General features: G+C 45.3%; 1 protein-coding gene across 1 annotated transcript in view; it reads right to left on the reverse strand.

The window, feature by feature from the left end:
• The window catches only part of LOC135901199 (leucine-rich repeat-containing protein 24-like), a 35,139-nt gene that overhangs the window by 15,287 nt on the left and 1,854 nt on the right, over positions 1–17,998 (reverse strand). Inside the window, exon 2 of the mRNA XM_065430883.2 lies at positions 3,053–3,307. Within this exon, the coding sequence (XP_065286955.1) occupies positions 3,053–3,307 (255 nt within the window). The remainder of the gene's footprint in view (positions 1–3,052; positions 3,308–17,998) is intronic.

Below are 17,998 nucleotides of genomic sequence, written 5' to 3' on the forward strand. Positions count from 1 at the left end.
CGTTCTTCACGCTTAAGCTCACTCCTAAGTTCACGACGCGCTCGCAAACGTACACGACGCTCTCGCTCCCGTGGCTCCTGTATCACTTCCCAAGCAAGCTCAATGCTTTTGTGATCATTGCCACTATCATTAATCGCCTTTATGATAGCTGGCGTTTCCATCCGTTCGTCCGCCTCAACTCCCAAATCGTCGCACACCAACAACAAGTCTAACCTCATCAACCTTCTAAGATCCATGGCAGCTGCCCCGACAGGTGGTTAAAACTGTTTTCCTTAATTAATTTGTGCAAACACACAATGCAACAAATTCCCGATTCCCAGAACTATCAAAATTGAACACACAACCTTTGAGTCTGGCGAATCATAAGGAAAAAAACCACGCGCTCACCTACGGTTGCAGCACTCTGCCATCCGGTTCATCCGTCCGCTGTTCCCGGTTCCTTCCGGACTCCCTGGGTCGAAGGCTCGCTCCTTCTTCGATACTCCCAGTCTCTTCGGACCTCTTTCGACGAAGGCTCTCTCTTCTTCGCTCTTCCCGGTTCTTTACGATCTCTCTCGACGAAGGTTGATTCGTAGCGCTGCCACCAGCTGATGTATTCGGAGGCGATCCTACCGCTGCCAACCAGATGTAGGGGTTTGGAGTACTGGACGTCGGGATGGAAAACTCAAAACTTGGGAGGAATTTATTCTACATTCTATACAGGGACGAGAGCGTCAATTAACAGTCGTACAGTCATTACGGGCCGGCAGCAACTCGGACGCTGCGGCCCGCGGCAAGAAGTTCGAGAGAGGTGAAACAGGGAATCAGGGCATATCCCAGAATTCTCAGGTCTCTCTGGAAGGCTTCTTATAAGCCCTTCGAGCACTGCAAGTCACGTCATGTTTGACCAATGGGAGAGTCCACTCCGATGACGCCACTTTCAGCCAATGGTAGGCGCCCGTGTCGTGGTGTCACACCTGGCGGCTTGCTGCGGTCTTGCCTCGCAGACTGGCAATGCACCTCGAACAATGAGAAGGGGAGGGCTGCACCTGCTTCATTGTCGGATGCCCACCTGCTAATCCCGGCGGCGCACGAACTTGTTGGCACGTAAACTTGTTGCCTTAAACTTGTTTGCTCGGCCGCTTCTCTGGAATGCGCTTTGCTGCTTCAGCTGCAATCCGATATGGTCCGATGCTGCAATCCGATGTGGTCTGGGGAACTCGAAGTAATCGCAGGAACCAGCTCCATATCTAACAGCGGGTGCAGCGCATTCAACCTTGCTTCGAGCCTATCGCTTATCAGGGACGACGGCGCTTTCTTTTCCGGGTGCCGCCGTCAAAGATGCTGACGCACCGTGGAGCCGACGCCTAGGGCCGCGGTCGCTCATCTCGCCACGGTCCGCGCGCCCTGTTCTTTCGCTCGAAGCACGGTTGAGGGCGCTGTGATACCATAGCGCATGAGCGCAGTCACATGGTTATATTTCATATTTATCGGGCTTTATTTAAACGCCGAAGAAGATCCCCACGTGGCATGTACGCCGCCACAAAAAATTGGATCGGTCGTTTCTGAATACCCTCTACAATGTTACGAAACGCATTTGGCCCTAAAGTTAATATTTAAAAAAATGCATAATTTATCTTTGTTAATTAACAAATTAAGCGGAATATAAAAAAGATACTCTGAGGAGCGCCGCATGAAGGCAGCCATATGTCGTTGGTTTCATTCGGCTTCGGTGAACCCCTTTTTAGAGATCGTTGGTTCAAGTTACGTGGAACTCCCTGTATAACAAAAGAACGAAATGACGAAATGAGTTACGGCTGTCCAGCAAGGAGCTTAGCATAAAGGGACACTAAAATTGGAACATTGAATAGAGACTTATTAGTAAATTACGCTTCTGCAATTGTAAAAGGGCCACTCTTAACGTGAGAGGAAGAAGCATGGCAAGCGACAAAAGCACGAAAGGCACCAGCGACGCTAGGCTAAGGTTCCGAACCTGCCCGCCATGACGTCCTAGAATTGGACTCTGTCCACTCGAGTTAATTTAGTGAACTGTTTATCGGGAAATGAGTACTACATTGCATTCTAAAGGAAACGGATACTGAACCTAGAACATTTCGAGAAATTTTCAGGCGCCAAAACTGCACAAATAGGAGAAAATGCATTGAAATCCGAGACTCCACATTGACGTACGGCCACTAAGATTTAGGTTCGAAACTAAAAAAAAGAATATTTTAAAGAAAGAGGGAAGTTTGGAAAGTACTAATGCACCTCTTTCCGGCAACTGTGCGCTAAGAGCCACCGCGGCAGCGAGAAGCCAGCGAGAAGCCAGCGAGAAGACGACGTTCCCGCCGCAGCTAGAGGCTGCAACGAGGAGCTATGACCAAGAGACACAACTCAAGGCCGTCCAGCAGGTCTCGGCAGCTCTAGAGGGGCAGCTACCACGCGAAACCGAGGAGAAGGAGGGCAGCACCCCCAGGAAGCGGGCGGCGGCCCTCTCGGATCCGCGGAAGTAGCGAGGAACCAATACCTCGAGGAGTACAATGCACGAGACTGACGTAGTGGCCGCGTCGCGGTAAAAGCTTGTCCTCCCTGCGTGGAGGGAGCCTAACCGACTCTGCAGGCATTTTCACTAAAGTTGTTCTCTCTCTCTCTCTCTCTCTTTTTCCGGCAAAATAAGAAAGACACTGGGGTTTTGAAAGAACACTTTACCAGTTTAATGTGTTAATTTTTGGTATCCACCTCTAAGTAAAATTAAACAAATTAAGTAAGGTGACTGCTTAGGTTTTGTTTCAATGGCTGTGTGTAACGGTGCGAAACTGGATGAACGCGACAAATAACGACGAGCACTGACTTCCAATTGGCGTTGTTTACTGGCTGCGCGGTGGCACGGCACGTACGAACCCAACTTGGGTTCGTAAGCGAGCCTCGAACAGTTCCATTTTCTTTTCTTTTTCTTTTTTGGTAGCTGGGCGTCAGAGAGGCCAGTGAGAGATTTTTTCCACGAAGCAGTAGCGAAAACAGTGAGGGGGAGGGTGAGGGGGGGGGGGCGTTCGAATGCACCAACGTGTCCTACCTGAATCTCGTACAGGGGTATCTTGGCCTCGGCCACCCTCTCCAGGTCGCTGAGCAGCGGGCTGGCGTGGATGTTGGCCCACCGCAGCGTGAGCCTCCCGTTGTACTCGTCGCACTGGCACTCCTCGGACAGCATGGTCAGCTCGTTGCAAAGCGTCGACGCCACGGGCTCCGGGCAGCAGCAGCACAACACCAACAGCAGCCAGGCGCCGGCGGACGCCGCCCACAGGCGCCACGAACTTGGTTGCTGCTGCAGCTTTGTTTTTTTCGAAGGAAGACCCACCCATTTCTGAATGACGAAGTTCCGAATGTACGCGTGTTTCGGCAGTAACTACAAGGTGTTTCAGCGAATACTTTCACAAATCTTTTAAAGGTTGCCTGTGGCAGATATATCACAATTCTAGTTCATTGGCTGGTCTAGCGCTACTCGAAGCGGCGGACAATACTTGCACAGAAAATTTAGATACAAAATTGACTAAATAATAAAAATACACTGATTAAGTTTTTAACTAATTACAATATGGCCCATGTTGCAATCTACAAATTATAGCCGTGGAGTTCGCAAGGCGGATCCACTTGGAACGAATTTTCAAGATGACAACAGTCTCGAGATCTAAATTCCCTAACTTTGCGGAGAAATGCATTGGCGTTCCAGTTAATTTGTTAAAAAAACGTCGTTTGATGCACTGAAGCACACAAGTAACTGGAACGCGGTATCTTGCTAAACCACGCAACATTGCCGCGCGACTGGCCGCTCGAGGCAGTTCTCGCGGATTTCTTTTATGCTTAGAAAACACTTTTATGTAGCATGTATTGAGCAACGGAAAGCTGTATCGGGAGTTTGTCATGTTGTTCTGCAATTTTCTTATTGATACCTTTAGTCTAATTATTATATTGGAGAAGTTGATTAATTGATTAGGACCAATTATGTAATTAGGCGGAATGCAAAAAAAAAATGATCTGAGTATCTCCAAGCGACGACAAACAAGATTATCTTGGTTCTGTCCAGCTATACATTTGCATATTTTTAATGTTTGGCTCAAGTTGCTTGGGACACCCGATATGTAGGTAGCGCAAGAAAGGGGTAATTGAAGATCTGCAGTGGACATAAAAAATAGGCTGCTGCTGCAGCTGATGATGATGCTGGTAGCTGTGACGTTAGTGTCTGATAATAGGGTGTTATTAAATTTAATTCTTGAGAAAACATGCTTACAGGCTGTGCCAATTTCACACACACCCAATTTCCTATATAAATGATGTATTAGAATCACATGCTCACATGGGATACAAGGTTATATGTGTTGCAAGCTGTGCTGCGAATGTTTGTTGTTAATAAATATGTCAAACGGTCACACTTTGAAACTCTGCAAAAAAAAAATCGCTTTAATCCTATGTTTGCCAGTGGCAACTAGTGTTGCCATCAGCATAGCATACGTCTGTTGGGACCGTATGGCAGTCCTTGTATGGGCTCGTGGAATTGTGGCTTCTGACCGCAAGACATACTAGGACACTTCGACGCTTTATAATAGAAAGACTGCATTCACTGTGCTTTCCTACGCGCTGAAAGGAAATGCGTTCAAGCTGACATCCTTGTGGAAAACAAAGGATTAAAGCCCCAGACGGCCGCATTAACTTCAACTGTCATTCATTCGTGCCAAAGACGTCATCAGAATGGAATCGCCTTCTTGCCTCCATCGCCACCAACCCGAATCAATCTGCGTTCGAATTCTACCTCTGCAACCACGTGCTAGTAATGTACACCACTTCTCTTTCAAACACCCAAGCAGCATCAAGAATATGTTAACAAAATGAATGAATAAATAAATAAATAAATAAATAAATAAATAAATAAATAAATAAATAAATATTAGGACGTGTGAAGGCTGCTAGCTAAGCATTGAGACGTAGGTATACGTGCATGCATATGTATAAGCAGGTGGCAGCAAGGCGGCATGTGCCCTGTCTAAATACTAGTCCTGCTTTGTTTCTCGGGCAAAATGCAAGGTGGCACCCAAACAAACCAGCATGAGGGCAAATCATGTGCTCGATGCAGTGGAAAAGAAGCAAACCCACAGGCTCAATCACGGTGATACAATGTCCCAGTATATCTTCTAGTGCTTGTAAGTGGTAACCGTAACTGTCTCAACTGGCAGCGACGCTCAAATCTACCTGAACGAGGAGAAGGAGAACGATGTCATGGCCATCGATTACCATGGTGATGAATACGTATGACGTTGTGTTTCTTCGAGGCACTCGGTGTGTCACATCTCATTAGAGCAGCTTAAGTGGGCTTCTCCGGTCGAAAAGCGATAATGTGGAGAAGCCAGCTTTGACGAGCGCTCTTGGTCGCACCCGTGAAGGTCTTCAAAAGCGCATCGAATTTTGCGATTACGAGCTCTCGCTCGTAAAATTATGCGCCAGTCCATAACCATTATCGGAAATTACACGACTAGACTATATAACGAAGAACAGTGGAAGTAAATGAAAACGTCTTGTTTTTTTTCATTGTGCGCCTGTGCTGTGTGCTGAATGAAGCATTTGAAGTAATCAAGAATTGACACTCCCACTAGGGCAGTAGCAGAGCGTGCTGCGCGGATTTGCCCACAGCGGTATATCCGTGAAGAAGCACCGTTCGTCTATGCGCTAGACAAGAAAGAGTGAGGTAATAGTCGATCAGAGCCATTAGTGATGCAGCAGCTGAAACAGCTATAGATTAAAAAATAAAGTAAAGGAAAATCAGACATGAAACCCCTCCGCTCACACGGAAGTATAGTTTGGGTGTATAGCAGACAATTGTCCATAAAGTCTGCATGCAGACTTTGTTGCACGATTTGCGGACAGCTTATGGACAGTCCATGTGCTTTACATAGGGAGTCTGGAGCTTGTATGTTCATCTAGAATAATAGTAAGTGCATAGAGCGTCTAACACGGTTCATATATTTGAGCTCTGATGCAACTGTTGTCATAACAACATCTAACGCTGTCTAAGCAAACAGGAAAAAAAATATTATACGAAGGCAAGTTTGCCCACAGAATGTCTAGAAACTCTACATTATCTCCATACATCTATTAGGCATGAAATGATTGAGTTTTCGCCTCGACATGCACTGAATCATAGTAGCGAATCCACAGAGTAGCGAAAGTCAACCTGAATTTAATTAGAATCCAAACCAAATTCAGCTACTCCAGCGTTCGCCATACGGTGAACAAAAACGAGGCTTTGCTCAACGGCATCACCGGGCCTCGAAATTAGGTGGCTCTAGAATACCTGTAGGTGCAGCAGTGAGTTGGCCGAGCTAAACAAAGTTTTTCTTTCCTTCTGATTATTTTTGTTGCACGAATTGTCGCTCGAAAGATTTACGCGCTTGGCAGTTTCACCGATTGCGGTTTACACGCGATTTCATCTCTTACCGGCGGATGTCCAACATACACTCACCAGCTGAATGCACGCAGTGTCAGCGAACTTCTCAACGAGCCAAGTGACGGGGAGAACGGATGTGTATAACCTTGTTGCAGCCCGTGCAGAGAGGTCGTCTACCGAAAATAAATAAAAATCTGGGAGTCGAAAACAGAGAGCAAGTGCGGCATGCCTGCAACGTCGACACTAAGGTCAACAACAGCGCAGCATCGTGGTTGGGCGCCTGCATCTGTTCACACGCCCGATAGTTTCCAGTAATGCCCCGATTCGAAAATCCCATCTTCGAAAGACTACACAGCCTCGAGAATAATAAAAAAAAGAATTGGCCAGAACTTATCCATACGATGACTATCCAAGTACGCAAACAGTCGAAACGTGTCGTGCATGAGGCGTCTACTGCAACCGAGCTCCTCTCTGGACACGCTGCGCCATCAAGAAGCACCGTCGCAAGGGACTCTGCATGCCCTCCAAAATCGCGTGGTGTATTTGTGGCGCAGCGTGCAAAGTCGTCATGCTGCTTTGATTGAGAAACCCGTGTGACGCGGGTCCGATTCCGCCAAGCACCAGAGAGATTTTAAACAATTTTAGACTGCGCTATTTTCGGAATCGCCCCCCGAAAATGATTAGCTAGGTTGGACAGCCGGAAAGAATGATGATGAATTTGGAGTACCGGGGCGGCAAGGGCTAAGTATTGCAAGGTCCAAAGAGCGCCAGGCTAATGATAATGAGTGGGCAATGGAGCAATGAATTATGGGACGTAGATGAGACGCGGTTTTAAAGTGTCCTAAAACACTCGCAGTATGGTTTGTAAAATGTTTATGAAATTAAATTGTGACAAATACTAGTGAGGTATACTAGGAACATGACAGATACATTGCAGAAGGAATAACATATGAGACTGAATATGACATAATGACCAAATCACGGGTATGAGACTAAATGTATGAGATAATATATGGTACTAAAATGTATCAGTGACAATAGTTTGCAAGAAGCACTGCTGCCTTAACATGGCCCTTGAACACAAGGATGTGTAGGCACGTGCTTTACAAAACGATACGATCATAGCAGCACCCTCTGGTGAAAGGATGCGCTTTGAATTTCTTGGCCTGATAACATGTAAGGCAACAATATTTAAAGAACGTAAAGCTACTTTGGTGTCAAAAAACGGTTCTGCACCAAGAAACGTTGCCGCATGGAGATCTATGCTGCCGGTGTGCCAAAGGAAAGTGTTCCTTTCTCTCAGCTTCTGCTTTTCGACACTCCAGCAGAACGTGCAAAATGCTGAGCGTTTCACCACATCGGCCGCAGATTGGGGGTTCACCACCAGTCAGCAAATAATTGTGTGTGCCGTGCATGTTGCTTATTCGGAGACGACAAATAAGGACATCACTTCGTCGTGACTCTGTTGTTGATGGCCAATATCCCAACTATGGTTTTAGTACGTGGAACGTATTACGGGTTCAGGTATCTGACAAAAGTTGCCAATAGTTCCTGAATTTTTCCCTAATGAAAGGCTTCAAATCTACGGCAAGAGCAGCTACGGAAGAGTCAGGTAATTTTGTTGCTATGAATGTGGCGATTTCATCTGCAAGCACATTACCATCGACGCCTCTGTGACCGGGCACCCAGATTATAATGACATGCTGTTTAGCCATACATGTCATGCACAGTACAGAACAAAGCTAATTGAGCAGATAATTTTTACGTTATACGTCTGACAATGCCAAGAATGCCATTATCAAGAAAGGGATCAGGTAAACGTTCGGAAAGCTACAAGAGTTCCAGCTTGACATCCGTTGATTACGGGTCTATGACCCCAAATGACGGAACTTTATCCAGTAATTATTCAGAATTTGCAGGCTTGGCCTCCATCCAGTACAATATCAACAGAAGCTGAGCACGAGGTAGATGGTTCGATGCCCAGCCGCGGTGGCTGTATTATGACGGGGGCAGAATGTAAAATGTTCGTGTACTAAGATTCCGCATGCACCTTTGGAGAATCCTGAGTAGACGAAACGAATCTGCTGCTTTTTCTGTGGCAAGCGCTAAAGCCGCTGACGCTGTCTAAAAAATGAAAACCCTGGTGCTACTGTCGCTCATTTCGTTTCATCTCTAACCAGCCATACTACTGGCCGTCGTAGTCATGCAGTGTGACACAAAATGACTGTTTAGCTAATGTTGCAGTATGGTGCAGCAACGCATAAAGATCATAATGCGCCACAGTCAGCTAGATTAAATGGAATGAACACTATTTTTTTTCTATCCAGCGATGTCCAGGGAGACTATGTATTTGCAGGCACACAATGCTTTGGTAATTGGTTAATCATTCATGGACGCCAGATCAGCCAATAATTTATGAAATATTGAATACTGAAGTACTAATCCCTAATTTTCCACATTCAATATTATTCTGTCTTGGTAGAGACTCGGGGTCACAAAGTTTTAATTCGACTGTGTTTTCATTACACCTATACATAACTGTGGATACAGCAGACACGATACATTGACGTGTCACTTTCGTGTGACAATTAATGGAAACGCAAGAACTTAAAGGCTCGTACGTTTTCTCGACCTGACTACAATGGACTTCTCAACGAGTTGGCTAACGAGCTGTAGCCAAGCCAACGCGCACTGACCACACCATCTTCATGCCATCTTACTTCTCACTCATGTGGCGCTGGAAACACGTGGAATAATGTCGTAACGCAACTGCAAATTTATATACTGAATGGCTTGCAAAAGAGTTTTTCTTTACATAAACAAAAATAATATTAAATGCTGAATATCGTTCCCATCTACGACCTCCAACTCCCGCCCCACTTTGGCGTCCGACGAATCTGGTCACATCCCTTTAGGGGCCCAATTTGATGATGGTGCGAACGCGCCCGCGAACAAAGGCGTTAAGGCTCAAGACCGTAATTTTCACCCTTTTAAGAAATAAGCTTAAGTCTCACACCAGCAAACGATTTGCGGGCGTAAGCTGAACATGTGACATTTTATGGAGTACAGTCTACTTGAATTAGGCAACGCTGTACGCCTTAAGGGGCGTGTTGATTTGAACTCCTGTAAGTTATAACTACCGTTGCCTGTTCCTTTTTATTTTGTATTTGTATTCATTACTGCATATGTTGAGTTTTGCAAAAAGCGATGCCATCTGTAAAGGTTTGCCTTTACTACGACATTCTGCAAGGTAATAGAGGTAAAGAAAGTTTACGAGAAGATTGTGGACGGCGTACTTGCAAAAGTGGTAAACGTTTATATTCGGGTAATGAATTTGTTCTACTTCAAACGGAATAAAATTTTGTTTCAACCGTAACGCGAAAGAGTGACGTGATAGCTGGCTACGTATAATGCGCATGAAGCTTTAGACTGTTTCTTGTGGCGTTCGTTGCAGTGAATTTGCGGGTGCGACAAAGCAATCTCCATTCGAGAAGTAAAACAAGTGCGAGTCGCATTCGTTTGTGGTAGTTGTGCCTCTCGTCTGTGAAATGGAAGGACTCGGATTTTCTTCCTCCTCTTACCTGCCCGAATTTAGCCACTGGTTTCTCCTAAAACAACCCTTTGCCGCTTCCAGCAACCCATTCCAATCCATTCCAACAAATTTCAGCAACCAGTTACTGCTGAATTAATTCGGCTTTTCTGCTATTTATATTTGTTATCCACCATTAATATGCCTCGATCACGTTATCCTTTAAGAAAACAAGATGACGTCAGCGCCGTTGAGTAAACTTTACAAGAAGGACACTTATCAATACGAAACAGACACGCTTAATCATTGTCTTTGCATGTATACGAAGGAAATTTAGTTTAAGACCGCCGCCGCAACTGGGAAGGCGGCGTGTTAAAATACAAAGAACGCTCGGACGCCAGCCCTATATTCAGCACACCAGTGCACAGATGTCGAGCGGGCGTTAGCCAGTCATAGCAGCTGCTGGCTCGATCGCGCTCTCCAGTATGAGTATTCTCCACCGCTGCAGCATCGGCTCACTAGCTCGTTTCTCTTTTTCTGTTTTCCGAAAAAATCATTTGTGCCCCGAATTCAACACCACGAAAGAAGAAAAAGAGGAAGCGTAGAGCGGCTAAGAGATATGATCCTGTATTGCCATTCCATGGTTCTTAAGTTCAAATCCATGCGGCACAATGGGAGTGTTCCTTTCTTTCTTTTTTTTTAAATTTTCTTGCAGATAATTTTGAAATTCCAACGACGAGCGGTGGCGGACGCCAGCGGGCGTTTTTGCGCCCACTTGCGTACGCCGCCGCTCGTCGTTCAATAGCTGTTCGAGTGAGCCCGAGCAGCAATTGCTATAAGGACAATTGTGGAGATAAAATTGACGATGATTGACAATGTAACCGAAGAGAGAGAGAGAGAGAACGAACGAACGAACGAACGAACGAACGAACGAACGAACGAACGAACGAACGAACGAACGAACGAACGAACGAACGAACGAACGAACGAACGAACGAACGAACGAACGAACGAACGAACGAACGAACGAGCGAGCGAGCGAACGAACGAACGGACGGACGGACGGACGGTCGGACGGACGGACGCACGAACGAACGAACGAACGAACGAACGAACGAACGAACGAACGAACGAACGAACGAACGAACGAACGAACGAACGAACGAATGAACGAACGAGCGAGCGAACGAACGGACGGACGGACGGACGAACGAACGAACGAACGAACGAACGAACGAACGAACGAACGAACGAACGAACGAACGAACGAACGAACGAACGAACGAACGAACGAACGAACGAACGTCTTTCTTGCTGAGCACTCCACTACCGCGCACATAAAGCTTCAGACATATAAAGACTCACGCACAATAGCGCGTGCATATCAAGTTGTGAAGCCGGCGCTCTCCAGAACTCGGTTAACTGCGCGAATGCAAGCAGGCTTTGCACGGGCTCCTTATCGCAAGTACGACTAACGACCCTCGACCACCGACCGCTGACCGCTGACCAACCACGAAAACGGAAAAAGAGGTTAAGAAACCTATTGGCTGTAATAATAAAAAAAAACTGAGAGAACGAACGACGTTCAGTGTGTGCTTTCGAGTGGCGCGATTTGGTGAAGTTTATGTCGCTTTCAGACCTCTCGCTTGCCTCATGGCTCGCTTCATTATTTCTGAGCAGCATTGGCTTCCCTGCAGCTCGTAACGAATGGTGTCAATATGAAATACCCCGAGCAAGAGTGTAAGTGTACACGGGTGGCCACGGCCGTACTTTATGTCGACTGCATTTGTCGATCCGCACAGGAAAAAAAGAGCAAGAAAAGAGCGAAAAACAAAGTTATTTTCCCTGCTTCGGGTAATAGAAATGCCGTTAATCAGGGAGCGGAGGAGAATGACATCAGTTTTAGAGACAAATATAGGTGCCACAGTGGTTTAATTACGCTATTTTCTTTCTTTCACGTATTGAGTAAGTTCCGACGGCCAGGAGCATTTTCGTAACAAGCTCCCCATAAAGCACGTGGGCGAAAGTTCCACAGGTGCTGTTCTCATGAAACTGAGATAGAGATGTCGCACCATGTGTTCTCCAGTCTCATCCACGCTACGATGCGCGCGCAGTCACGCTCGATCGCGCGCCAGTCACCTGCTGCCAGGTGCCCCGGCGACACTTGACTGCGCACGCGCCGAATGCATCACGCTGCCGTTGGTACGAGTGACGCAGGGGAGACCACTTCCACGGCTGGTCGACATCGCTTGTCTATACATGCATATTCCTAGGGGTGCGCAACGCAACCCGGTGGAAGGACAGAAGGAATTGGGCGATGCGAGCGGAGACTAACAATGCTTTATTTTTTTCTAAACAAGTGATTAAATATACAGAGAATGGGATCACGTCACGAAGTGACGCGTCCAAGTGATGAAAGGGTGTCAGCCTATCACGCCATTCAAAAACTTCGTTTCTTTATCATGCATAGAGATAGAAGTCTGGCTGACGCATGCACCTGAGTTGACAGATTAGAACGATTAGAACGCTCACTATGAAAAATAGCGTGACGTCGAGGTTATCGCAGTACATAAGCAGGAGAGGTATCGGCGCTAAAGACAGCTGCGCTATCGATGAGGCGGACACGTATAGTTCGTACACCTGAAGAACAACATGCGTACGAGGAGCGCCGGAAGGAACAGCGACAAGAATGTAAACGGAGCTGGCGCGAAACGACCACCGACGAAGAACGTTCCCGCGATGCTGAACGAAAACGACAACGGCGAGCCCGGGCAACCATGCCACTCTGTGAAGATGGAATGGCAGCGAAAACACTTTGCTTTTCGTTTGAGAGCTTTGACTGTGGTCAGCGTTCGCTGCCATTACATCTTCGCAGAGTGGAATGGTTATCATTTTTTCGGTCCAAGGGATAGATTAGATTATGGGGTTTTACGTGCCAAAACCACTTTCTGATTATGAGGCACGCCGTAGTGGAGGACTCCGGAAATTTCGACCACTTGGGGTTCTTTAACGTGCACCTAAATCTAAGTACACGGGTGTTTTCGCATTTCGCCCCCATCGAAATGCGGCCGCCGTGGCCGGGATTCGATCCCGCGACCTCGTGCTCAGCAGCCTAACACCATAGCCACTGAGCAACCGCGGCGGGTGGTCCAAGGGAGACTTACCCTAACGCAAAATTTTTCTTATATATGTTGTACCCGTGCAGCATAAGTCCTGTGCTGTAAATAAATTCAAGGAGTGCTTTTAACTGCGATATATATGTTGTGCACTCAGCGAGCACTGCGGCGTGGCACAGTAACGGAGGCCGGCATGCGGAAGAAGACGGGAGCGTTCCGGTTGTAAGCCTGGACAAGTCCACATTATAAAGGAGTATACTGACGTGATATCTTAGACTTGCCATTCCTTTTTTTTCGCTAAGTTTATTTCGTTTCGTTTATACAAAACCAATTCGGTTCAAGCTTGCCTTAGGAGACATGGCTACAAGCTGAGAAAATACCTGACTAGGCTGTGCCCCCCTGCCAGCAATGCAGCTATGGGTTATAGTGCAGCAGCAGCAAAAGAAAAAGAAAAAAGGAAACGCCATTATATGACAAGCACATAATTATACTATATACAGGTTACAAAAAAATCAGAACGGACGCGTGAATTCACTAAAAATATTCATAATGATATCTTCAATTAACCAATATTTATGGCTCTCAGTCACCAGCGGCTGCGGAGCACCTGACCAAGGCGGCGGTCAGACTTGCAACGCAGCAGAGGACGCTAAGAATCTCTGGGGTCCGGACAGGCCGCCAATGGAAACTTACCCTGTCAACCTTTAACAGCCGAACTCTGTCGAGTGAGGCTAGCTTAGCAGGACTCTTTGAGAAATTATCAGACGTTGTTTGGGATATTACCAGTCTTAGTGAGATTAGAAGAACCGGTGAGGCTTATACAGAGCTGACTAACGGCCATGTCCTCTGCTAAAGTCTCCCAGATAAGAAGCAATATGGGGTAGGATTCATAATCCATAAGGACATAGCGGGCAACATTGACGAATTCTACAGCATCAACGAGAGGGTAGCAGTAGTCGTAATTAAACTCAATAAGAGGTATAGATTAAAGGTGCTACAAATCTACGCTCCAACGTCCAGTCACGAAGATGAGGAAGTAGATCAGTTTTACGAAGATGTAGAATTAGCGATGTGAAAAGTGCAAACGTGGTATACAGTAGTAATGGGCGACTTCAATGAAAAAGTGGGGGAAAAGCAGGCGGGTGAACAGGCAATTGGCAACTACGGTGTCGATTCTAGAAACGCTAGAGGAGCTTTGCTGGTAGAATTCGCAAAAAAAGAATAAGCTGAGAATAATGAACACCTTTTTCAGGAGACGTAGCAACAGAAAATAGACCTAGAAAAGCCCCAATGGCGAAACAAGAAATGAAATTGATTTCATACTTTCTGCCGATCCCAGCATAGTGCAGGATGTAGAAGTGTAGAAGAGTAGAAGAGAGGGTAAAGTGCAGTGATCATAGGTTAGTGAGGGTCAGGATTCACCTCAATGTGAACAGAGAAAGAGTAGAATTGGTCAAGAAAAAACAGGTCAACTTAGAGGCAGTAAGGGTAAAAGCAGACAAATTTGGCTGGTACTTGCAAACAAATATGCAGCCTTAGAACAGAGAGATGATGATGATGACATAGAGATAATGAATGAAACCGTAACAAGCCGGCTTCAGAGGCAGCAAGTGAACTGGGAGGCAAGGCACCAAGGCAACCAGTAGGCAAGCTCTCTCAAGTAACAAAGTTCCTAATAAAGAAACGACAAAGAATGAAAGTGTCCAACTCAAGAGATAAGATAGAATTCGCGGAACTGTCAAAACTGAGCAACAAAGCGAAAATAAGCCATATTAGAAATTATAACGTGAGAAAGACTGAAGAAGCCGTAAGAAATGGACGCAGGCTGAAATCAGTGAGAAGGAATCTTGGCATAAGACAAACCAAGATGTATGCACTGAAGGATAAGCAGGGTAATATCATCAGCAATCTCGAAGGTATAATGAAAGCAGCGGAAGAATTCTATACTGACCTGTACAGTAGCCACAGGACTCAGGAGTACTCTATTCGAAACAATAATGAACAGGATACAGAAACTCCTCCTATAACTAGAGATGAAGTCAGAAGGGCCTTGCTAGGCATGAAACAGGGAAAAGCGGCAGGAGAGGATGGAATAACAGTCGACTTAATCAAAGATGGAGAAGACATAATGCTAGGAAAACTGGCGGCTCTCTATACGAAGTGTCTATCGACTGCAACGGTCCCAGAAAACTGGAAGAAGGCAAACATTATACTAATGCACAAAAAGGGCGACGTTAAGGAACTTTTCGTTTCATCTAGGAGAGACCACGCTAACAAAATTAGAGCTTATCAGTGGCGTACCAATGTGTTTAAGTATTCATTTTTTCCTAAGACGATTAACGATTGGAATAAGCTCCCTAATGAAGTGATGGCAGCTTCTAGTTTTGAAAATGCTATTGAGAGCCATATTCTTTGATTGTTCTGTTATTCATCTCTGCACATACGTTACTTTTTTTCTGTTTTGTTAGTTACTTTGTCACTCACTTTGTTTTGCACTTTGTTAGTTTCTATTCCGCTTTTGCGAATTTCAGTGCTTAAACTATGTTGTATTTACTGATGTATTCTTTTGATGTTGCTGAATATGTTTCCATTGTGACCACCTGTATTTTAACCCCCCTACGATAATGCCGTACTGGCGATGTAGGTACACCGATTGAATGAATGAATGAATAAATAAATAAATAAATAAATAAACTGAAAAATTACAGGCTCGTTAGCTTACTCCCAGTATTATATAAAGTATTTAACAAAAGAATCTCCAATAATATAATACAATAAACCTCTCTATATGGCTTTCACAGATTACGAAAAAGCATTGGATTCAGTAGAGATACAAGCAGTCATTAGAGGCATTGTGTAATCAAGGAGTACAGACCGCTTACGTAAATACCCTGGAAAATATCTAAAGAGATTCCACAGCCACCTTAATTCTACACAAGAAAAGTAGGAAGATACCTATGAAGAAACGGGTCAGACAATTAAGGAGACACAATCTCTCCAATGCTATTCACTGCGTGCTTGGAAGAAGTATTCAAGCTATTAAACTGGGAAGGTTTAGGAGTAAGGACTGACGGCGAATACCTCAGCAACCTTCGGTTTGCCGATGACATTGTTCTATTCAGCAACACTGCAGACGAGTTACAACAAATGATTGAGGACCTTAACAGGGAGAGTGTAAGAGTGGGGCTGAAGATTATTATGCAGAAGACAAAGATAATGACAAATAACCGGGCAAAGGAACAAGGGTTCAAGATCGTAAGTCAGCCTCTAGAGTCTGTGAAGGAGTACGTTTACCTAGGGCAACTAATCACAGGGAATCCTGACCATGAGAAGGAAATTCACAGAAGAATAAAAATGGATTGGATCGCATACGGCAGACATCGTGAGCTCCTGACTGGGAGCTTACCCTTATCACTGAAAAGAAAAGTGCACAATCAGTGCATTTTACCGGTGCTGACATATGGCGCAGAGATTTGGAGACTGACAAAGAAACTTGAGAACAAGTTAAGGACCGTCCAAAGAGCGATGGAATGAAGAATGCTAGGCATAACTTTAAGAGACAGATAGAGTGTGGTTTGGATCAGAGAGCAAACGGGTACACACAATATTCTGATAGACATTCAGAGAAAAAAATGGCGCTGGGCAGGTCAGGTAATGCGTAGAGTAGGTAACCGTTGGACCATTAGGGTGACAGAATGGGTACCAAGAGAAGGGAAGCGCAGCAGAAGACGGCAGAAGACTAGGTGTTGCGACGAAGTGAGGAAATTTGCGGGTGCTAGTTGGAATCGGTTGGCGCAGGACAAGGGTAATTGGAGATCGCAGAGAGATACCTTCGTCCTGCAGTGGACCGAAATAGGCTTATGATGATGATGATGACTTAGTAAGTTCATATGAGAGAAGTGTCAATACAAAGCAAATGGGCGTGGCTAGCAGACGCAAACAGTGTGTGCGCTACGGTGTACGTCAACTTGTATTATAGAATGCACTGATCATTGTGGGTATCACGTGCTTCCTTTGGTTTTTTGCAAGATCTTTAGGGCCCTATTACACACTGATACATGTACCACGTTTGGAATATTTAAATACTGTGAGAAGTTTCGTATTCTTCGGCTAGGAGTATTATTATTTTCTAACTGCTTTTGATGAAGTTCCCCTTTCCAGTAATTGTATATGGTCGGGTATTGATTTTTCTGGTATTTGTAAAGTTATATGTTAGTCTCCGCAGTTTGGGTGCGTGTTCGAGGTTCATATATTAATTTGCTTCGTAGCTTACTGTAAAGGGTTTGCTTACCACAGTAATTATGTAGCATAACTATGCAATTATGTAACTTTTATGTAGCACGTATTGAGCAACAAAAAGCTGTATCAGGAGTTTTTCACACTGCTCTACAATTTTCTCATTGACATTTTTCATCGAACTATAATATTGAGGAAGTTGATTACGACTAATTATGTAACTAGGCTGAATGCAAAATATATTCTGAATATCTCCACGCGACAGAAAACAGCATTACCTTGGTTCTGTCCAGCTATGCGGCATTTGCATATTTCTAAATCTTGGCGCGTGATAGTTGGGACACCCTGTGTAAACCCGCATAATAGATCACGCGACAGAGGAATGAATGAATGAATTACTACAGAAGAACTTCAGTTTGGCCTAGTAGGTGTTTACTGCATATCATATTGACCGCAAATAAAGACGGGAACAGCGGAAGAGAACACAAAAATGACGCGGGCGGTCCGTGTCGTTTTTGTGTTCTCTTCCACTGTCCCCGTCTTTATTTGCGATCTATATGACATAAATCAAGTACTAGCAGAGTAACGTATTACGCAAACAATTAAGCAAAAACGTATTGTCTAACATCGGGACCAGGATGTAGTGACGTCAGAGATTTAAAAGAAAAGAAAGAGTAGTTTCAGCGGGAAGAGCGTTGGTGCGGT

This window comes from Dermacentor albipictus, chromosome 4 (assembly GCF_038994185.2).
Source record: "Dermacentor albipictus isolate Rhodes 1998 colony chromosome 4, USDA_Dalb.pri_finalv2, whole genome shotgun sequence".
NCBI classification, from domain to species: Eukaryota; Metazoa; Arthropoda; class Arachnida; order Ixodida; family Ixodidae; genus Dermacentor; species Dermacentor albipictus.